This window comes from Ambystoma mexicanum, chromosome 1q, assembly GCF_040938575.1.
Source record: "Ambystoma mexicanum isolate Mex_15411 chromosome 1q, UKY_AmexF1_1, whole genome shotgun sequence".
NCBI classification, from domain to species: Eukaryota; Metazoa; Chordata; class Amphibia; order Caudata; family Ambystomatidae; genus Ambystoma; species Ambystoma mexicanum.
The window spans coordinates 344,133,872-344,157,165 of record NC_090922.1 but is presented as its reverse complement, the minus strand read 5'-3'; the positions used below and the strand labels follow the sequence as shown (position 1 = coordinate 344,157,165).

General features: G+C 47.2%; 1 protein-coding gene across 4 annotated transcripts in view; it reads left to right on the top strand.

The window, feature by feature from the left end:
- LOC138527959 (transcription initiation factor TFIID subunit 4-like) overlaps positions 1 to 23,294 on the top strand; it is a 3,082,360-nt gene that overhangs the window by 395,697 nt on the left and 2,663,369 nt on the right. For all 4 annotated transcript variants that reach the window (XM_069639368.1, XM_069639358.1, XM_069639375.1 and 1 more), the window contains one exon: positions 11,258 to 11,380. In XM_069639368.1, coding sequence (XP_069495469.1) covers positions 11,258 to 11,380 — 123 coding nt within the window. The remainder of the gene's footprint in view (positions 1 to 11,257; positions 11,381 to 23,294) is intronic.

The following is a 23,294-nucleotide window of genomic DNA, read 5'->3' as shown; positions in this document are numbered from 1 at the left end:
ACTGGGAGCTTTTGTATATGCTGGGCCCGATCCTGGAATTCCTCCATGACGACAAGAAAATGGAGGCTGTCGCCCTCTTTCAGGAAGGGGAGGTGGCGTCGGACCATGCCATTACAGTGGCAGTGGTCCTCGCTGACACAGGTTTTTGGCAGATGGGAAACTGAATCTGCGTTCATCGGCAGAGATGGTTGAACGCCACAAACGTTTGCCAGGACGTTAAAGGGATAGTTCACTCTAAAATTTTATTGGCTAGAAAGATGGCCCATAATCAAAAATATATATAAAAAATATTTTCAAAGAAAGTCTCTGTGTAACGTTTTGAGCAAATGAGGCTCAAACTCATACATTTTAAGCACTAGGAGGCATCCATTTTGTGACATTGAAGAGCCTCTGTGCTTCTGTTAAGCTCTGCCCTTGCGGCACTAATGAAGCAAAAGCCAGCCAGCTGTAATAAACAAAAGCTACCACTGGGTGACTTTTGCTTCATTATTACCAGAGAGCAGCGAATGCAGGCAGGAAGGCTGAATGCAGGTAAGTGCTTATTTCTTTTTTCTCAACAAAGCACTGCAAACATAAATACAACCTTGTATTTATAAATGCTGCAGTTTTCTTTCTAATTTACCCAGGCAGGAGGAGCCCGGGAATCTTAGAAAGAAAACTGCAGCATTTATAACCACATATTTGCGGTTGCATTAGCTTTGAGTCTCCTGGGCTCCCCATCGTTGGGGGAGCCCAGGAGACTCAAAGCTGAAGCCACTGCAATCATAAATACAATAACGTTGTATTTGTAATTGCTGTGCATTTGCTTGTTGTTAGGCAGAAACATGTGCACTTCCCTTAGGGACCACTGCAAAGCGTTTAAGACCACAGGAGTAAGCAGTAAACCCAATTGGTAGCAGTCTGCACCACCCAGATTTACCTGGTAGCTGTGGCTGAGCAGTCACTCTTCTCTCAAGAAGAGTTAGGCAGTATATAGAGTATACACAATAGGACTAAAAATACAGTAGAACAAGCAAACACTGACCAGAGCTTTGGTATTAAAAGTATATAATTATTTATTTAAAAACACACTTATGAAAATACACTGGCACTAATATATCAAGCAAGTTCAAACACAGTCACTATAAGTATATAAACCTCCCTAGTTAATTATTCGGCAAGTCTAGGTTAAGACACCACTTCTTAGCTAAACAGAGGTGAGCGTGTAACCTTAGATAGCACTCAATCATTCATTAAAAAGGGAGAGAAAAGGCAGAGTATGGAAATAACACAGTACCAACACTTATAAGAAACCACAGCACGTCAAGAAAGGCAGGGTCTACTGTAGAGCCAAAAGTTAATAGGCCAGGCGCACTGTTGGAGAGAGCAAGGCGGAATGTGCCCAAGATCACACAGTGGAAATGCACTCAGTCTTTGCCTTTCTGAACTGATCCAACCCCTTTTGACCTTTTCTGCAAAGTTTGCAGGTCTGAGGTCAACCCAGTTGGAAGGTCAAGGATTTACGGGACACCTTGGACGATCCGTTGCAAGGGAGACCAGGCGGGACACAGTACCTAAAATGGTGAGAAAGCTCCAGCGGTGGCAGTTGTTCCTGGCAGCGGGTGCAAGTCGTGGCTTCGACCAGAGGAAGAGATGATCTCGACGAGGAAGAAAGCTGGAGGTCGTTGCACTGCCAGGGAAGAAACCAGCCGCGGAGTTCCCGATTAAAAGGTACAACCCTTTTATTCGCGGTTAGTGGTGAAGCGTGGCTATCCGGCCGCCGGGGTGCTTGGGACGGGCGATTCGATCAATTCGACCAAGAGACGTCCAGGAAGGCGAAAAAGGCGAACTGGTTGTTCCCACCAGCTCAAAGGGAAGAAGACTCTCCTGGAAGAAGATCTCTGTCGTCAGGGAAGTGGGAGTTCGTACAGCAGGGCTCCACTGGTGGTGGTGTCGTTGTAGATGGCTCAGCTTCTCCCCTCTTTGGATTCTTTAGGTCCTGTGGCGACTTCTGAAGTTCCAGTCCCCAAAGCCCTGCTTTTATGCAGAAAACCCCCCATTCAATAGCCTAGCTGTCACTCACACATGCTAAGTGGTGAGCCGGGCGGCTCACCACTGGGCCAATCACACAAGTGTGCGACTTGAGTTGCCAAGGCCACTCAGTCCAGGGTGCCTAATCCCCCTCACACATCCTGTAGACCCCAGACAGAGTGGCACCATTTGGAGGGCTTCTGTGCAGAAGCCTGCCAAAAAGTGTAACAAAGGGCTCGACTTGGGTTAGAGTTTCAGAGGCGAACACAAACGCCATTTTAAAACCGAGTCCTGGCAAAAAGACCCAACCGGCGGTATCTTTAACATTGCACCAGAAAGTGGTGTGTTTAAAATCAATGGGAAAATCCACTGCCACCAGCAAGAAACTCGACAAGGGGGGACAGGACAGTGCCCCCTTGGAAAACAGACCCAGGGGCAATCGAATTACCCCTACCAGTACTTCCACAATATGATGGTTTGTACTGGTTCTGTTCACAATTTGAGACTAGTAAAGCCAATGGTGACTTTACATGCCCTGGGAGGCAATTGTCAGTCCCAGAGTATGGAGTCTATGTTTGGGGGTCACTATGACACCCCTGTGTTACTGCACTGAGGGTGCTGTGTAACACACATACCAAAAACACATGAAGCCCTATGGAGTAAAAGACCCCATAGCCCATAAAACACATTTACAGTCAAAGGATATTCTCAAATCATGCCTAAGAGTGGGAGAAAAAGAGTCTCACTCTTAGCAGGAGAAAAAAATAAACCCCAAAAATTCAGCAAAGCTGCTGGGGGACTCACTAGGTTTGGGAAATTAGCCTTAACAGAGAATTCTCCCTAACACTTGTAGGCAATTGGAGGCAATTATGAATACTTCGCCGGCATCTGGCAGAGTTTTCATAATTGCTGCAAATTTCTTTTCTAGTTTCGGGCACAATAAAATAGAAAAAAAAGTGGCAGCAATGATGAAAACGCCGCCGGCAGCCAGCAAAGTATTTATAATTGCTCTGCCTTTCATTTTACGTTTTACGTGCTTCCCTGGGCTTGGGTAGCACCGAAAACGTAAAATGAAATTAAAGGCAGCCGCCTCCATGTTCAGCTCTGCTCTGGCTGCAGTAAGCAAAAGCTCCCAATAGGGGGAATTTGCTGCTTGATTAGTGCCACCAGGGCAGAGCTTAACATGAACAGAGGAGGCTGCTTGAAATGACAAAATGGATGCTCCCATGTAAACAGTTGGAGCCTCGTTTGCTCAAAAGTTTACATAGGAACTTTCTTTAAAAAAGATGTTTAATATATGTTTTTGATTATTGCCCATCTTTTGGGACAATAACATTTTAGAGTGACGGACATACACTTCTTCGTCGAAAATCTGTCCAGGAAGGCGGTCAACGAATCCCTTCAAAACATAAAGACAGATACAGATATGGCACATTCCCTTGGCACTCTACAGCAGCTTCGCTCGTCGTCTTTTTGCTCCTCCAGGGGAAAATCGAACAGGTCATCCAAGGGATTCTCCACATCGTACAGGCAACCTCCCCGATCCTCTATGCAGGAAGCCTACATGGGATGCCGCCTGACCAGGTTCGTCAGCGAGTGGAAGAAAATCAACACCGACAAATGGGTGCTGCGCACTCTCACCCAGGGACACACCTTGGAGTGCTAACGCAGGAGCCCTGAGATTCCACTGGTTCCCCATCAGGAGCAGCACATATCTCATATGGAAGAAGTGTGTGCCAATGTTACGGAAAGGGGCAATAGAGCTAGTTCCCCACACGGCTCCCTGGCACCGGAGTCTATTCCAGATACTTTCTGGTCAGAAAGAAGACTTGGCGGGGATGGAGGCCCATGCTGGACGTGCGCCGTCTGAACAAGTACCGTAAGTCTGAAAAATACAGGATGGTCACGTTGCAGCACATGCTCTGCCAACTGGAGGAAGGGTATTTCTTGATGTTGTTGGACTTAGAGGATGCGTACTCCCATGTCGCCATCCACAGGAAACATTGAAAGTTCCTATGGTTTGTGGTGCAATTCCAATGCTACCAGTTGAAGGCCCTACCATTCGGCTTGAAATCGGCCCCAAGTGTGTTCACAAAATGCCTGGCCCCAGTGGCTGCCCATCTGCAGGGAATACACGTATGCCCATACTTGGAAGATTGACTGAAACGCACTTGCTCCCGGGAACTGGCCTACAAGCACACGAAGGAGACCATCCAGCTACTGATTGAGCTGGGCTTCTCAGTAAACTATTCGAAGTCCTGATTAACGCCCTTGCAGAACGCACTGTTCTTTGGCACTATACTCAACACAGTGGCCTGCCAGGCGTCACCCTCAGAGAAGAGGCTAGCAGCCATTCAAGGGAAGGTGCAGTGACTGTCGTCAATGAGGACGGCCATGGTTCAGGACATCAAGTCGTTGCTGGACATGATGTCCTGCATCTACCTAGTCTGTCTCTGCAGATTACAGATGCCACCCCTACAGGAATTCTTGAATGCACGTTGGATACAAGTGTCTGGAGATTTTGTGGACAAGATCCCTCTCGACTAGGAGTTCTGGCCGGCTATGGAGTCGTGGGGGGTGTGCTCCCACATCGCCCAGGGGGCAGGATTTCAAACCCTGCCATACCAAGAGACGATCACCTCTGATGCCTCTCTGGAAGGTTGGGGGGCTCACACCGGACGTCTACACGCCAGAGGTCTGTGGCATCCGTAGGAGAAGGATCCGCACATCAACATCCTGGATCTACAGACAGTTTTCTGGCCCTTCACGTCTTTCCTACCATCTCTGAAATGCAAGGTTGTGTGGATCTTCAAGGACACCACCACCACCACCATGTTCTCCATCAGGAAGCAAGGGGGTACTCGATCCCCAGTGCTCCCCAAGGAAGCTCAGGGATTGTTGCACTGGCCATTGGTCAGGGGATGTTCCTTGTCCCGCTCCACCTGACAGACTTCAAGAAGCCCATTGCAGACTCCCACAGCAGGGAACGGCGCACCTGCCACGAGTGGGAACTTCATCAGGATCAGGTGGACCATCTGTTTGTGAAATGGGGCACGCTCCTGATCGATCTTTTTGCCGCAGCGGCGACCTCCAAATGCCAGATGTTTGCCAGCAGGTTCCACCAACCGAGGAGCTTGGGGACGTGCTCTCCTTCCCGTGGGAGGGTATGTTTCTGTACGCCTTTCCACCGTTTCCTCTCCTGCTATGTGTGATCAACACACTCCCGACAGTGTCACTGCAGGATGATACTCATCGCCCCGGCATGGCCGAGGCAGATTTGGTATCCGGACCTACTCAGCCTGTCAGCGTCGCCTCCAGTCAAGTTGCCGGTGCTTCCGGATCTGCTCCCTAAGGAGGGATGCGCAATCCTTCATCACAACCCAGGATCCCTGAATCCAAAGGCATGCCTCCTGCAGCCTTAGTGTCTGGGGTTTATGATTTGCCAGCAGACTGCAGGGAGGTCCTTACCAAAGCCAGTGCATCGTTGACACTAAAGTGCTGCGGCCATGAGTGGAAGCGTTTTTTAATGTGGTGCCAGTCGCAATTACCCCTCTGAGGGTCACGGTCCCACAGATGCTTCCATACTTGCTTTCCTTGGCAAAAGCTGGCCTGGCCCACACATCCATCAAGGTACCACTGGTGGCCATCAAACGCTACTCTAGATCCCTTTGAATATCCTCGCTGTGGTTCCACATACTCGTCAAGGAGTTTTTCAAGGGGCTTTTTTGATCTTTCCTGCCAGTGAAGGCTCCTACCCCGGCATGGGAACTCAACGTAGTCCTGACATGACTTATGGGGACACCCTTCGAATCTATGCATCAAGCCCCAATCAAGTTTCTCTCGTGGAAGACAGCATTCCTCGTGGCCATCACCTCAGCCAGACGAGTGGGTGAGGTCCAGGCTCTGTCCTGCTAGCAACCATATCTGACTTTTCACGAATCAAGGATGGTGCTGCGTACACAGCCCTCTTCAATGCCGAAGGTTCTGTCATGAATGCCACCTCAACAAACCTTTGGTGCTACCTAGTCTGTCTCTGCAGATTACAGATGCCACCCCTACAGGAATTCTTGAATGCACGTTGGATACAAGTGTCTGGAGATTTTGTGGACAAGATCCCTCTCGACTAGGAGTTCTGGCCGGCTATGGAGTCGTGGGGGGTGTGCTCCCACATCGCCCAGGGGGCAGGATTTCAAACCCTGCCATACCAAGAGACGATCACCTCTGATGCCTCTCTGGAAGGTTGGGGGGCTCACACCGGACGTCTACACGCCAGAGGTCTGTGGCATCCGTAGGAGAAGGATCCGCACATCAACATCCTGGATCTACAGACAGTTTTCTGGCCCTTCACGTCTTTCCTACCATCTCTGAAATGCAAGGTTGTGTGGATCTTCAAGGACACCACCACCACCACCATGTTCTCCATCAGGAAGCAAGGGGGTACTCGATCCCCAGTGCTCCCCAAGGAAGCTCAGGGATTGTTGCACTGGCCATTGGTCAGGGGATGTTCCTTGTCCCGCTCCACCTGACAGACTTCAAGAAGCCCATTGCAGACTCCCACAGCAGGGAACGGCGCACCTGCCACGAGTGGGAACTTCGTCAGGATCAGGTGGACCATCTGTTTGTGAAATGGGGCACGCTCCTGATCGATCTTTTTGCCGCAGCGGCGACCTCCAAATGCCAGATGTTTGCCAGCAGGTTCCACCAACCGAGGAGCTTGGGGACGTGCTCTCCATCACCTCAGCCAGACGAGTGGGTGAGGTCCAGGCTCTGTCCTGCTAGCAACCATATCTGACTTTTCACGAATCAAGGATGGTGCTGCGTACACAGCCCTCTTCAATGCCGAAGGTTCTGTCATGAATGCCACCTCAACAAACCTTTGGTGTTACCTGTTTTCTTCCTGAAACCTTCGTGGCTGGTGCAGAGGACTTTGCATTCGCTGGATACTTCTCATGCCCTGAAGTTCTACGTGGCACGCACAAAGAGTTGTCTGAAGACTTCTCAATTGTTTGTGAACTTTGGACCTGTGAATAATGGGAAGGCCTTGTACAAGGCTTTTATCTAACGATGGCTCTATGGCTTCATTATGTACTGTCATCGACTGCCTAACCGACCTCTGCCGGGCCCACTACACCAGAGCGATTGCTGTGACGACGGCATTCCTTTCTCATCTCGAGATCTGCAGAGCCGCAACGTGGAGGTCCACTCCGACCTTCAGGAAGTTCTACTGCGTCGACAGGGATTCCAGGGAGGAGTCCAGAGTCAGCCAGGCAGTGCTATACAACCTGTTCGCTTGAGGTGAGGTTGTTCCAGGGGTATGTGTTGATTACTTCTGTTGAGCCTTGCCACCTCCCGTGGTTGTGTAATGTGTACTGCTGTGGATTCGTTATTCATGAGCATCCATGCCAGACCCCATGCCGGAGAAGGTTTAAGTTACTTACCTGTAGCTGTTGTTTTCCAGCACGGGTCTGGCATGGATTGACATGCAAACCCTCCGTGGCTCTTCTTGGTCATACTACCACTTTACGTGCTTACCAAATCTGAAGATGGCTGCCAGATGTGGGGCATAGGGAGAGGACTGTCATTGGATGCGGGCAGTATGACTCAGAGGACAGTGATTGGTTTAGAGGAGAAATACAGTTTTAAAGTGAAACTGTGTTTTCTTTTAGAGGATTCCCAGCCTGACGACTGCGAATATGTATGAGCATGTGAATCCATGACAGACCTATGCTGGAGAACAATAGTTACAGGTAAGTAACTTAAACCTTCCTTCCTACTTTGCTCCACCCTCACCACTTCTACTACAACCTCACCTACACCCCCTACACACACACGCACACACACTTTCACTCTTTAACCCCTACACCTTTTTTTCATTCTTTCTTTTTTTTCTTTTTTTCTTTTCTTCCCCACTCTCACCTTTTACACCCGCTTTTCTCACATTTCCCTACACACAACTATACCTCATTTGCACTCTGCTCAAACTCTTGCCAGTAAACTCTTCAGCACTTCGCTCCTCTATCCGTCTTCTGCCTGGTCTCTCTGTTCACCATCACACCTCCTAACCTGACTTCTGAAATCCTAATTCTGCCTCCCGTTTTGTCTCCTTTTATACTGTGGTCCTGTTAATTCAGTGTCCCTCATCCCTTCTATTCGATCCAGTGCTCAGTTGGCTCCAATGTATGCCTGTCTTTTCCCCAGGGACTGGGTTACACAGCTGAGGGGCTTTAAAAAAAACATAATCCCCTCCCCTTTTCAGTCACTATTAGCAAGGTAGCTGCCAGGTATACACGCTACTCATTTTCCAGGTAGCTTTCCTTATGAGCTGATTAATTTTATGATTTGGTTCAGGGAGGGTTTATGTATCTCTCCTGCAGTCCCTTCTGACTGTTTCTTTTTTGTTGCCCCACCATTCCCCTGGGGTCAGTGTAGGAATGGAAGGCTGAGTGCTGGGCAGGAGGGTTTTCTTGGTTGTAGACTTGAAAGAAAGAAAATCATTCTGGCCATGAGGGGTTTACTGGAAGGCATCATGTGACAGAGGATGGTACCCACATTAACACAAATGGCACTTCGGGGGGGGGGGTTAAGCTCCTTAACCTCGATCCTTGGTCAGGGTTGGCTGTGGCTCACAGCCTACTATGCCCTGTGCTGTAGGTTTGAATGGTTCTCTGACCCTGTCACAGAGTGTTGATGGCAGAAGTACTTTTATCCTTTTGCTTTGATTTGAGGTAGCAGTTTAAAAATGTTATCCATTAACCTGCCTAGGTTACTTTTCAGTTTCGATGGTGTAGGACAGTTGTCCATTTCCCATGGCATGTACTACAGTTGAATCTCTCTAGACTCCCAAATAAGATGACGATTTTGGGAAATAATCCCAAGGCAGGGGAAAAACCCTTGGGAAATCCTTCGGATGTCTGTGGAGTATCCAGCGATGGATTACACAACTTTTGCAGATAAGAGGTAGAACAGGAACACTATGGAACCTTAAAGACTGGTGTCACGACTGCCGCACAGCGAGCCGTTAACCTGGCAGTAGGTAGTGGCTCTACCTGCGGTGTTGACTCCATCAGGGGACGCCTGTGTCACGTAAACGGTGGGGCATTGCCAGCGGGGGATCTGCATGCATCGAGGCGCCCACCTTTGTGTTCCGTTCTTGTGCTGCCGGGCAGGCGTTCTCGGACGCCAGGGCTGCACATCCCCACAGCCATACACCATAAGCCTACAAAAGGCTTGCTCTGCCTTGTTGTCGTAATGCTCTGGATGCTACAATCCTGTTCTTCAGAGTCCCAGTTATCTGTTATTTTCCTGCCTTCTGCTTTTGTCCAGGCTGGTTCCTTCCTCTGTCCTTCTCTTTGGTTCTGGAGAGCTAATTCAGAGGAACCCCAAGTGGTCATTCCCCGGGTGTCCTCTGGGGGGGGGTCCACTCTTAGTATCGCAGGACCACGGCTGAGTCCAGGGAAGCCCCAAAAGAGACCACCCGGACGACAGATACCAGACGCAAAATATGTTACATGACCACTGGAGCAACAACTGGCTGGCCTTTGCTTTGAGTGAAGAACAGCGGACCAGGCGACCACAAGAATACACATGGAGAAGCAAGGAAGCAGAAAAGCAAGGGTGCAAAAGAAATATAGTGAATACTAGCTGGGTAAAACAAACCTCAGTCTACCAGACGAGAGCTCAAAGTTGTGACAGTCATTCGCTGGCATCAGCGTTGTAGATGAAGCTGAAGAAAACATGAATTCAGAAGTCCACGAGCTAAGCTGAACAAGTAGACCACACTGCGGTTCCAATGGGCAACTTAACATGTTTCCACAGAGACCAGTGACATTGTAACAAGTGACTTCTGTTCCTGACAATGGCACTAGTTGGGCTGGCATGTCAAAGGTAGCTCCGTGTAGCTGTTGGTTTCAAGGTGACCAGGTTCTTCAAGGCTACAAGCAGGAGCTAAATAACTTCCAGAAAGTTTTAATACTTATATAATGTGTAGAGGTTTTGTTTATAATTCACCTTTGCCTTTTTGGTGTCCTTGTTGCTTTGTAGTGATAGAGGAGGGGTAAGAGTTGGCAGTGGAAGAGAGGGTGTTGAAGCTGAAAAACCTGAGGTGGTTGAGTGCAGGGCCATAGTCATGAGTGGCAGTACGGTTTTATGTGAATGGCCATTGTCACTTGGGTATGTGTATTATCTGGAATAGAGAGCCCAAGAGCTGATAAATCGCAGTGCTGAAAGAACTGGTTAGCCGCTTTCTTGGGGTGGTGTGAGCTAAATATGTACGTTTTGTCATAGCTCCACAATGGGAAATGTGGCATTGATAGACATGAGGTTGCTGGGATGAGGTGTGTGTGTGGTGTGAGTGTGAATTGGTAGGAGATTTAGAGGTGATCAGCTGTTGAGAAGGGGTGGTTTGGGGTTAGTGCATACTTCAGTTAAAGGAGTGGTATCGCCGGGTTTGGGTGTATAACAAATGACATAAATAAAAAAAACACTTATTTGGTAGAGAATGTTGATCCGTGAGTGGGTTTTTATGCACATAGTTCTCCCAGAGGGCGGCACATCTCTTATTGTTCCTCATTCTGTTTTAAGGCAAGAGCAGGAGAGGAGCACCTATATTTGATCAAGGTCTTTTACAGTGCCTCTTTAGAGACTGAAACGTTAAGCCAGAAATTAACTATTCATTGAGAATGGATCTGACATGCCCTATGTGGAGAGAAGTTGGTTGGAAAGAAGTAACTTGAAATTATTCCACATTTTTCTGATAGTTGATGGTGAAGGTGTCCACGTAAAACCGTGCTCATTCTGTATGTTAAAATTATAGCTGTTGTTGAAGTGGAAGGGCACACAGGGGAGCACTTTGCCATTTGGACAGCAGAGGGCAACCTAAGACCGATAAATGGCATCAGCTGAGTACAGAAACCTACCTAAGCGTTATATGCAATCTGAGGGTCCTAGACGCGCGAGGGATCATGGGTACAGTGGACGTCACACTAGGGATAGTATTACTGGCATGCCCTGTGTCGACGGCCATTTTCTAGTTTCGAAAAACAAACTGTAATACTCTGCAGCTACCACTAGATGTCGGCCTACGCACAGCATGTGAATCTAAGCAGATACAAGCATCAGAAATACGATTACGGTGAGTAATGTATCCCAGATATATATATTGTTTTTGAGTTTTGCTTGACTTTTCCATGATGTCGAAGTATGGTCTGACAATGTTTTTTAATGCAGTTTGCTTTGTTTTCCTTTTCAGGAAATGCAGGAAAATGTGAAGAAATGCAAAAACTTTTTAGCCACCCTTATAAAGCTGGCTTCTCATAATTCTCCTTCTCCAGAAACATCTAGAAATGTGAAGAGTCTGGTGCAAGATTTGTTGGTAAATTAACTTTATTTTACTGTTTTTGAGTCCAGTTTGTATGAATTTTACAATAGGCTTATCATCAGAATAAATGTGTATGTTGTCTTGGAAATCCACAGTGCACTGTGGCAAAAGGCATTACAAAATAAATCCATGCACTCAGGCTTGCAATTGTTAATTTAAAGTATTTTTACCTATGAACATAACTATAAACTGAATGAGTCCATATACAAGTTTTGGATGGACGTCACCCACTTTCAGGTTAATCAGTTTGTATGCTCTTAAAATGTCGGAATAGAGATTTTTGATACTTATTAGACTAGGAATTTCTTGATTTTCTTAAAAGCACATAGTTGAACATTATGCTGCTCTTTAGGTTGATTCTAAACCAGCTAACAACAACACCACCACAATTTCCATAGATGCAAGCAATTGCTGTAGTTTGAGCCTTTTTGTGTCTGCGTTCAGGTACTGTTTAAACCTAGGCATCCATGTCCCTTATGCTTAAATTGAGCCTCGAGTTTCCTCGTTCACTGTTGCAAGATTCCCTACCAAGAATGTCCCTACCAAGGACTGATATTGATACTGATATAATCAAGGGTCTGTGCTCTGTGAGGAATTAACAGAACACATGACATAAAGGTTTCTTTCAAGCATATGTTTATTCCTGTCAGATTGGGTAATGGAATAAACACATCTAGGCACTACAGAATTATGTTTTGAGTGATCTCCTAATGCAATCTCGAGGAGCACTGTTAGCTAGCCTTTGCTGGGAGTGTAATTTACAGCCAATGCCAGAGATTCTGCACATGAAACCATTACTATACTGGGTGCGAATATGGACACGTTTGGGCTTAAATGACTATCGATTTACCCTTACTAGTTTTCTCTGCCAGAATAGATCATGATCACTCCCATGGCTCAAGGTAATTTGCACTGAATTACAGAGGTTCAACCTGGCTACATTATGGGACCATCCAGAAAGTATGGATACTAACGCCAAACAAAAAGTAAAGGAGGCATGCCTAGGAGCAACCTTGGAGCGAATGAAACAGGATTGTCTAACTGTAAGCACTGGGTGCTTGTACTTAACCACTAAGCAATTGGCTGGCTACATAAACTATCTTGATGTGATAACCCCCGATATGCACGTGCACTTTATATTCAACTACGTACAAATACTCTAAAAGTGGCATCCTTCACAGCAAAGTGAAAAACTACTAATAAGCAGAGTTGTCCGGTTTGTGATGTGGCAGAGGAGACTGTAAGTCACTTTTTGCTCCTCTGTGAGGGTTATAAAGACCTGCGATCTTGTTATCTACTTGCCCTGTTTAAACACAAAGGTGTTAGGACTATCAACTCTGCATTAGACTTAATTGTGTAAGAATACCAATGATATAAATGTTGTATTTTTTGTAGCAAAGTTACTATTTCATGCATGGTCGAGAAGGTCCAGATGTGCCAGAATAGATTTTATATGATTTTAATGATGAAATTGTAATGTGAACAGATTTATTGTATTTAAATGGTATTTAATTGGCCTCTTCTTTTTTTAATGGAAAACAATGTTTTATTGCTTTTATGGTAAGTGCGTCGAATAAAGCTATGTTTTATCATCTTCATCACTACAGTTTTTTCCACAGCTGAATAATATTTTTAGTCCTCTCAGCAAAAGGTATAGGTATTGCATACACAATAGTGATTCGAGACTTTCCCAGAAAACAAGAACTTGAATCTGTTCAGGCTTACAGTGTGTGTAGGCTTTTTGTTAGTATCAGTCTAGCATGCTTTTGGTAAATGGGGAATGTAGAGGTGAACTCCCTTTCAGCGATATTGTGCCCCGCTCATTTTCTGGCATATAGCTCCCAGCTGTCTTGCAGCAGTCTATATAGTGCTTTGCATGCTCTGCCACCGGCCAAAGATACTCTAACTCTTTGGATGACTGACAATCCTGGCAGGGTTCATCGTCACAGGTTTGATGTCAGTCATTTCAGTCAGCTCTCTGAGATGTCTTACCTTTCCAAGACCCTCAACCTCTTTAGGTCCTTTATGTCATTCACGTCTCTCGGTTCCTTTAGGCATATCAGCCAATGCTACCTGCTAAAGTCTGCTTTCTCTCCCCACTGGTTTTGCAATATCTTGCTTTCTTGATCCCCAGCTCTCTGACTCTTTGCTCTGAGTTCGATCTCTAGGAATCAGGCGATTTTTGATGATGCCTCCTACCTGACCCTTGGTGTGTGTGGGTGACCATGGGTCCCGGTTGCCACCAACTGCTCTATGTTGCAAGGTACGGGGGATGGTGTGAGGGGTGTCACCTGGTCGCCCCCACAATACCTGGGTTAAAGTGGAGGTGCTCCTCCCTTGTGCACTAGTAGAATGCAAGACCATTTACAAGTTGTGTTACTAAGACTTAGTCAAGTTTACAGTGGCAGTGAGGGACTGCAGGACCTTTAAGTTATGCCCCATGGAGAGAACCATAGGAATGACCAGGAAAAAACATGCAGGCTCACCACAGTAGTTCCTAATGTGAAGAGGTGCAGAAAAAGTACAGACTGAGCGACCGTTGTCCTCACGCTCTAGATAGCTTGTGCAACAGCAATCTAAGAGCCAGGATAGCGAACCAAACTTTTACAGGTTTGGTCTGCGGAGCATTGGAGACTTGCATTAGAAAAGTGAAAACATCTGAAACAATTAACACCCAACCAAACTGGAATAGGAGAAGAAAAAAGCATCCACATACAGACGCATTAAAAAAACTTCCCCAAAAGAGGAGATATAACCCGGGAAGTGGGGAGAAAGTGTTTAGTTGTTAAGGGACGACAACAGTACAATTGTAGAGGTATTGGAGAAAGGCAAGACTGGAGTCAGAGAGGTGGTTAGAGGTGAGGTGAGCACCAGAGGTTGTGAAGACAGGACGAGCAGAGGATGAGGTGCGAGGAGGAGTGGGTGAGCAGAGGAAATGTGGAGGAAGGAGGTAGTGAAAGATGGAGCTGACAAGGAGGGATTTGAAAGAGGAATCAAGAAGGAAGAAAAAAATGAGCAGAAGAGATAGAGGAATAGCTGAAGAGGAAGAGTTTCTAAGGAAGAGCAAATGAGTAAAAGAGAGGAGAGCAGAGGGAGAGACACGTACCTCATGCTTATGGAGTATGCGAGTGATGGGGGAGGAGAAACGTACACTTGTCAAATGCATTGAGCAGGTGCGGCAGGAACTAGTAAGTAGTGAAGGAGGCCAGGATGTATCAGGGAAACTTCACGTCAGGAAGAGTGAACATTGGTATTGCATGTATGAAAGTGATATTAGGCTGGATTACTGCAGAACCAGGGCTCCTAGGCATTAAGGTTGTCAGGCTCCCAAAGCATAGCTTTGGAGCTGGCCTTGCTTCTGGTGGAAATGGTGGGCACTGTGACCAGAATCAGGAGAACCAAGCTACAACTCTTCTGCAAGTCTATGGAAAGCCAAAAGAGCATCCACCAAGAGGACGTTGTGTGGTATTAGCATACTTGATTGCTAAGCAAATTGACCTTTTCAATTTGACCCAATATTTTGGTTCGTTTTTTGGGGGAAGTTCTGTCAATTTAATTTAAATCTAAATGTGGGTTATGGTAAGGGAGTAGGTTAAGGTGGCGGAAAGTGGGGACAAAAAAACAAACAAAATAAATTTGGTCTAATAGACTTAAACTCTTTGTGTTTACACAAAAGACTGTGAGGGATGCCAAAGAGAGACTTTTACATTTTTTTTGCTTTTGACTAGTGACCTTTGAAGAGATTGCCATCCTGGCCCAATGTTTGAATTATGTGTGTCTAGCCTTGTAAATAAGCCTAAGAAATGATCGCTGAAACTCATTTCTGGTTTGTGTCCTTTGAGAAGTCAATTCAATAGTGACTGATGTGTCAGAAGTAGGATGTACAAAGGTTAGACTGGACACCTCGCCCAATTCTCCCTATCCATCCTTGAAGGTTGTGAGGGCCAGCCGTATGGTGAAACTCCCTTTGAAATCCACCAAGGGAGTTGCTGGGTACAATCACTACAGCATTGAGTACATGGATGTTACTTTGCGAGGCAGAGCGCAGGTTTTCAAAGGATTGAAGTTGCCGTTTACATCAGGAAATGATGGCTAAGAAGTTAAATATGGGGTAAGTGTGTGCTTTGGTCTAATAGACCGTGATTATTTAGAGGTGGTGATAGACTTGCTATGTAATTTTAAAACAGAGATGTTACTTTGGCCTGCTATGGAGTGCAAGGACATCAGCAAAACGGGTAGTGGCCTCCCAGATGAAGGCAGAAGCGTTGAGACGGACGGGCGGTGGCGCGGTTGACAGGGCAAGATCTTAATGGGGAAATGCAAGCCTTGAGGGAATCCCTGGCTCAAACCTTTCAAGAGCAGTTCCAACTTATGAGGTCCAATCTTAATGTGGCGCTGGGGGAAATGCGACATGAAGTGGCCAAGCTAGGGGAAAGGACTGATCTACTGGAAAGGGGCCTCCAGGAGAACGAGAGGGATAACACACCCAACAGTGAAGCTATAGACTGGATGGACACGGCGACGAGGAACATGGAGGCGATGCTCGAGGACTTGGAAAACAGACACTAGAGGATCAACATACGGATCAAGGCGATCCCTGAGACGGTTACGGATTGCTTTCTAATGGAGGAATGCCGGCGCATATTTGCGTAACTCTTGGGGGAGGGAGACCCGAGCGAGATTTCGTTGCACAGGGCCCACAGAGTTGGCCGAGCCATGGGCGGTCCCAACACTAGACCCCAGGTATGAGTGGGCGACGTGTGGGGGTCCCGGTGCCTTGCAGGGGCCAGAGGAAGAGAGGTAGGCCCTGGGAGTGGTGCACCATGAGTGAGTGTGGCAGGCGGAAGGGAGGGCTGCGGGGCCCGTCAGGGGGGCCGAACGCACCGAGCCCCGGAGATGCGAGAGGTCAGAATGCGGAAGAGGACGGGTGACCCTTTGGGGTAGCATCTTGGAATAGTTGGGGGGTGGTGGACTGATAGGCTGCGCGATGCACCTTGGGGGGAGGAGTTAAACATGTTGGATCAAGTAAGGACGAGACTGTCCGGGGAGTGGGGGAAGGATGGGGGGGGTTTTCAAGCCCACAGTCGGGGTTCGGGGCAGGGAGGGGGTTGGGGAAAAGGCCGTAGCGCTTAAGGGTGATAGGTGGAGAAGATGGGGGTGTAAAGGGAGGTCAAGGAGAGGGATGAAAGGGTGGTTCGCCGGAACAGGTAATATTTTCATCTCGATTTCAGGTGGCTGACCCACAATGTGAGAGGGTTAAATTCTCCCCTCAAGAGGGCTAAGCTAGAGCAATTCGTCTGCACGCATGCACCAGACGTCTTGGCCCTGCAGGAAACCCATCTGTTGCGGAAAGACCAGGGCCGCCTACGTCTGAAGGGTTTCTCACAGATTCTCTTTGCGTCTGGTCCCACAAAGAAAGGGGGGGTGGCGTAGGCTAAGAGGGGTTTGGCTTTTAGGATTCAGGATACCTTGAGGGATAAAAATGGGAGATTTATACTGGTAAGGGGGTAGTACTTGGGTGCTGATTACACTTTAGCCTCGGTTTATGGCCCAAACGTGGGGCAGGACAGTTCGCGAGGGACACTCTGGGCGTGTTGGAGGGGTTCGCGAGAGGGCAGATTATTTTCATGGGGACCTCAATCTAGCCTGGGATAAGCGTTGGCCTCCCCACAATTGAGGGAGCCAGCCTGAAGCCGTGGGAAAGCGGGGGATGTAGGGTCATTAGAGATTTATTTCTTGGTCAGAACGTAAAATCTTTTGAAGATTGCAAACTGGAGTTCGGGGTGGGCGAGGGAGAGCGCCACAGATATTTTCAACTCAGACACTGGCTAAGTTCCAAGGAGATCTGAAGTGCGGCTACTCGCGACCTGACTCAGTTCGAAAAATTCCTCCTGTCGCATGAAGGGTCCAGGGTGCTGATTTCGGACTTATATAAACTTTTGGAAAGTGCAGGCCCGATCACGAAGTGGCCATACATGTCCAGGTGGAAGGGGTCCTAGCCAGGTGAATGGAACGAGAGGACTGGGAGAAGCTTTGGAAACTGATTCCGAAAGTGGCTAAGGCTGCCCAGCTCCAGGAGGCCTGGTACAAGTACCTTTTCGGCTGGCATTATACTCCGGCTCGCATTAAGGCAATGTTCCCAACTACATCCGGGGCATGTTGAAGAGGTTGTGGAGGGGAAGGCACAGAGGCCCACATATGGTGGGATTGCCCTAACATCAAGCCCTTCTGGAGGGATATCTCTCAAGCGCTAAATCAGGCGTTTGGGGAAGGCACGAGTCAGGACCCTCGTGAGATCCTGGTTGGAAAGGGGAGGAAGCTTGGGGGTGGGGGGGTCATTATAAGGCAAAGGTAGTCTTCATACTGGCAGCAATGGCTCTCATTGCCCAAAGGTGGAAGAGCCCCAGGACTCCAACGGAACAGGACTGGTTAAGGAAAATGTGGGAGATTATTTCCTTGGAATGGGCTATGTATGCTGTAAATTGCTATTTGGGTAAATTCGCAGCTGAATGGGGAGAGACCCTGGACTACTTAAAGGGAGAATTCCGGGAGCAATAGCAACCCCATAGACTGAAACTTTTGGACCTGTACACCTAATCGCCAGACGGAAGGGGGTGGGGCTCACAGACGCTAGGGCATGGGGCGCAGAGGGGGGTTGGGAGCGGTGAAAAGTTGGGGGAATTGTTGTTTTTGTATTCATGTTATCAAAATAATAAAGAAAAGTTAAAAAAAAACAGATGTTTTTATTCCAGTACAGGGATTGTCTTGCACAAATGTTATGCAAGCATGTTGTTTTCTGTCTCAGAATAGGAATCAGGATGAACCCCTTTTGTTAGAGGGGACAGCAGATATGGCTCTACCCACTCACTCTGGGAAGCTTAACTTGGGGTTCCCTCTATGTCCCTTGGGATCCAAGCAGTTACAACAATGACCAGTCCAACAGTGGTTGCAGGTGATAACTCAGACTTGCTTATTCCATAGTCTGAGTTAGCTTTGGAGAAGCAAAATAACCTGCACCTTGGTTTGTCTTTGAGCAGGCTACTCGGACATGAGAGGGCAAATATAAACTTGGCCTGACCTTGTGGAGAGAAAGGGACTTCTGTACAGAGTAGAAAATAATCCATAGGGTAATGGACAGTACTGGTATCAGTTGCAGGTCCCATCCAATTTCCAAAAGCGCATCATGGGTCTTTCACATTTGTCCAGCACCATCAAGGAATAGTTAATGATGAGGACCATGTTTTAAGCCTCTTCTGTTGGCAGGGAATTTACCAAGACATTAAATAATATTCCACAATCGTTTTGGGCAGGCAACCCTGCAGCCTCTACCCCTTCTCTAGAATAGGCATCGACATCATGGGTCCCCTCTGTCCATTCAGATCACTCAACACATAATGAAGGTTTGGGTCCCTTACATTTTGTTGTTCATATTTTCAAAAGGAATGTTGACAGTCATGCCTCCAACTTCATGTCAATGCTCATGATGGGTCCCCTTTATTTTGACAGGCGCTGCATTTCCATTTGTACACTCCAAACCAGTGTCCTACTGGAGAGGTTTAATCAGACCCTTCAGAACTGTCTGCAAAGTTTGATCAGTGAAGACTCCACGAACTCGGATGATCTTCTGCCCTGTGCCTTCTTTTGCACTAAGGAAGAAGCCACAGGCCTTGACTGGGTTTTCTCATTTTCATTTTTTCTACGGTTGAGAACCTTGAGACTTATTTGGCATACTGCAAAACAATTGGGAGAGTCAGGAAGAGGCCAGTTAGAACAAGGTCCAGTTTGTGCAAAACAGTATGAAGAAATAGAAATGCCTGCACTACTGGCAACCCCCTTGAGGAGATTCAAAGTGGGCAACCATTTCCTTGTGCTGTTTCTGATATCTGAGAATAAACTCTTCGCTAAGTGGCATGGACCATATCGTGCGACTGAAGTTCTCAGCAATTTAAATTACTGAGTGCAGTAAGATGACCGACTGAAGACCATACAGTTGTCTCACATGAATGAACCGAAAGCTTCAATGAGCCCAGAAGAACAAGCCGTCATGGCCATTTCGGTGATCCCCCCCACTCTCAGAAGTGTCCAACACTCTTAAGAATGCCTGAGAATTTCAATCCTGTGTAAAAAGAATTGAGGGATTATTTGCATCGCTTTCATGTTTTTTTTGTTGACAAACCAGAAATCGGCATGAGGTTTGTACGCTGAAATAAATTCTTCACCAGGGAAGCCTCTTTACGTTTTTTTCACCAATCAGCGGACTGATGTTAAGCAGTCCTCTCAGAAGTGCAAAAAGTGTTGAAACTAGGTGTAATTGAACCATGAGTGAACCGCTCTTAGTCTCCCGTTTTGCTGGTAGTATCCTAGCTACACTGTCTGTGCTTCCAAAAGGTTAGCAAAATTTGAAGGCTTGACACCCACATAATGCCTCCAATAGATAACACGATTGAAAGGATTAAGCCAGCCAAGTTAATCTCCGTGTTGGAACTAAATGCTTATATTGGCAGTTCCATCTGGCACTAGTGGACTCAGACGGCCTTCACAGCTCGTATGGGGCTCCCTCTATCTTCCAGCGACTCATAGACTGTACTGCTCATCAAGTTTACGCTGTCGCATATTGTGACAAGGTCCGTAAACTGACTGTGTCAGGAGGGAAATAGGGACCCCTTCCAACCTGGTGTGGATACCTACTAGGGTGGAAGCAGAGCCATTCCTACTCCAAAGGATGGACCCCAGTTCCTGTCCAGTTCCTAAGTGCCTATATGTGTCTCGTTTAGGGCAAAATGACCAAAAGAAAGCAGGATTTGGCAGATTTTTGGACGTTCGAAAATTCCAAACGGCCGAAAAATTCGACCAGATCACGCATTCGGTGCTGGGGTGTCCCCTGCAGCCACCCCCAAAACAAATTCAATAAAGGGCTGCAGGGGTGTCCCCCGTGAACCCTGGTCACTATTCTGTGAGCGGAGGTTGCAGGCGTGTCCCCTGCAGCGGTCCCGCAGGCATCCCAACCAAAGAAAAAGGCAGCTGGGGTGTCCCCCGCAACACCCCGCTCACTATACTATTCAGTTGGTGTCCTGCAGTCGCATAAAAAAAAGGACCCTGCAGTGCCGGTTCCCGATCACAGAAGTGAAAGGTAACGGGCATTGCAGGGACACAGCGAGACGGAATGTAAGGTACGTTGGGGGTGGGGGAGGGGATAGGGGTGTGGATGGGGGTGTGGGTATGGGTTTGGGCACATCAGGAATGTTCAGGGGAGAAAACACCAAAGATTATTTCGAACAAATAATCTTAGGTCGTTTCTCCCTCGAACATTCCCACCTCGGTAAAACAACCCCAAATCATGTGTCTGAAAAATGCCACCCCAGACCTCTTGAACAAAGCGCAGTCCAGGTTCTTCCTTTCCTTTCAGGCAACAACAACATACAGCATAGGTCTGGGCAAACCACTCGCAAGATAACAGCCCACCAGGCAGATTACTACTGACGTCAGATCCCGTCAGCCAACGGGTAGAAAGAGAACCACTAAGAGGGATGCTGTGTACTGACAGTGGACATCAGTGCAAGCCTCGCCCCAGCTGCTTTGACAAACCTTCCTAACATGGACTACTACAAACTTGCCACGGTTTGGCTTTCTGGAAAAACACAGGGACATTTCCATGCTTACTGTGGACTAGGCCTCAATGTGCCCCGCCCCCCCCTTTACATGAACTGAAACAATTTTCAACGTGAGTTGCCATTATCCAGTCACGGCAGACCTGCATGGCAGAAAGGAAGGAGATCGATGGGGCTTGAGTGTATGTAAGGCACAGACCCCCACAAACCAATACAACTAACCACTGGATAGTGGAGGTCAAACCTAGGAAGTCCCAGAGGGAGGCTAGATACATGAGGCGATTCACTTTAGACCTTCACTGATAGTGAGACAGAACTTGCTAGAAAGTGTTATCAAGCACTAGATACTAACATGGGGAACAGGGGCACTTGGGTTAAGGAGGATATTGCTTCTTGTAGACAAGAGAGTGAGGGGTGGCCCTTAGATGCCTTTCACACATTTTTTAAATAAAAAAAACATTGAACTGTTTCTGGGAGTTGGTGCATTCTTAAGGCCATCTGTGACAATACTTGGATGATATTGCCATTTACGGCAGTTCTGGACTGAACCTGTATTTAGTTACCTAAAACATAAGGACAGGAGGATAGAAGTGCACCTTAAGAAGTGCTCTCTCGCCATGACCTCTGTCAAGTACCTTGGCTTTAAGGTTGAAGGTGTAGAACAACCACAGTAGACAAAGCTGGAAGCAGTTAGAAAAAAAGACTATAGAAAACAGATTGTTCTTGGTGCATTCCTGATACTAGTGGGATATTAATGGGACTCTCTCTGTAACTTCTTGTGCCTGGCATAACACCCGACTGGCCAACTCTGAGGAGCCAAGACAAACCATGTAGTGTGGACTGCTGAGACAGGGCTCTTTGGGTGATTGAAAATATCCTTGTATCATCCACCCCTCCTCATTATGCCTGACTTCAGATACCCATTTGTTTGACAGATGGATGCCTCTTCAGTGTTCCTACCGAGAGGCTAACTATGCAGCCCTTGAGCTTCAATGTCAAGCCTTTAAATTGACATTTGATGATTTAAATACTATCAAAGATCCTGCTCCTCAGGCCTGGTTAGTGACAAACAAGGAAACCAATTCATGAGTCAGGAGGTTGTTTTTGTCCCCAAAACGTACATCTATGCAGTAGTCCACAGAGAAGGCTACTTGCAGGTGAAGTTGGATTACCTAAGTGGATATCCTCTTGAAAACCCCAGGGATGCTCAAAGGAAGAGTGAGGAAATATTTGATAACGCCTCTTGCCTGACCCTTGGGGTGTGTTCATGGGGGTATCCATGGGGGCCAGAGATCACTTGATGAAGTTCCCCTAGTCACTCCACTACAACTGTTTCAAAGTGTACAGGCTTGCCACATGTGCCCTATTGCCTGTCAAGTTAACAATGAGGGCGAGGGACCCAGCAGCTCTTTACGTTATTCCCCATGGATAAAAACAGGCAACTTAAAATAGCAAATGTGGCTCACTCTAGTAGTGCTGGATGAAGAGAGGCATCGAAAAAGATACAGAGCAAGTGGAGCTGCAAGCGCCCAACTCATACAGCGCAGTACTTGCACCTCTCCATATATGTACACAAGCGATCAGAGAACCAAGATGGCGGGTAAGCCTTTTAAGGCTTGGTCTGCACAGTGCAGGAGACATGCACTAGAAAAATGAAAACATATAAATAAAATAAGTAAGAACCAACAAATCCCTAAGTAGGGAAAGAAAATAACTTGTACTATTGACTGTTAGGAAAGGTGTTGCCCCAGGAGATGGGACACTTGACTATACATCTCAGGAACGGGGAAAGCAAGTGTGGAAATGTATTGAGAAGGAGACAGTTTGATTTTGGAGGTGATTGGAGAAAGCCGCCACTGAAGGCAGATTGTAGGATGGCGGTGATAGGAGGAGCCAGAGGGCGGTAGAGAGAGTAAGATCAAAAGGGGGTAATGACAGGGCAGCAAAGGGGTGGTGAAAGAACCTAGTATAGATGTTGTTAGTGGTAGTAGTAAGGTCAGGAAAGGTTGGTGAAAGAATGCAATGAGTTGGAGGGAGCATAGGTGAAGGGGTTGGAAAGAGGATTTAAGGAACACATAGCTGAGGATGAGACACTTAAGAGAGCTGGACAGAATTGGGCTTCTGAGTATGGCCAAAAGAGGTGATTACAGAGGGAGAAATTACCCCATGTCATTTGGTGTATGTGTGTAAGAAGGGAGGAGGCACAAGTTTTGTGCGAAACATTGAGGAGGTGCGTCAGAAGCAAGTGTGAGTAGTGAAGGGGAAAAGGAACTGTCAGAAAATGATTCCTTGGGTACAAC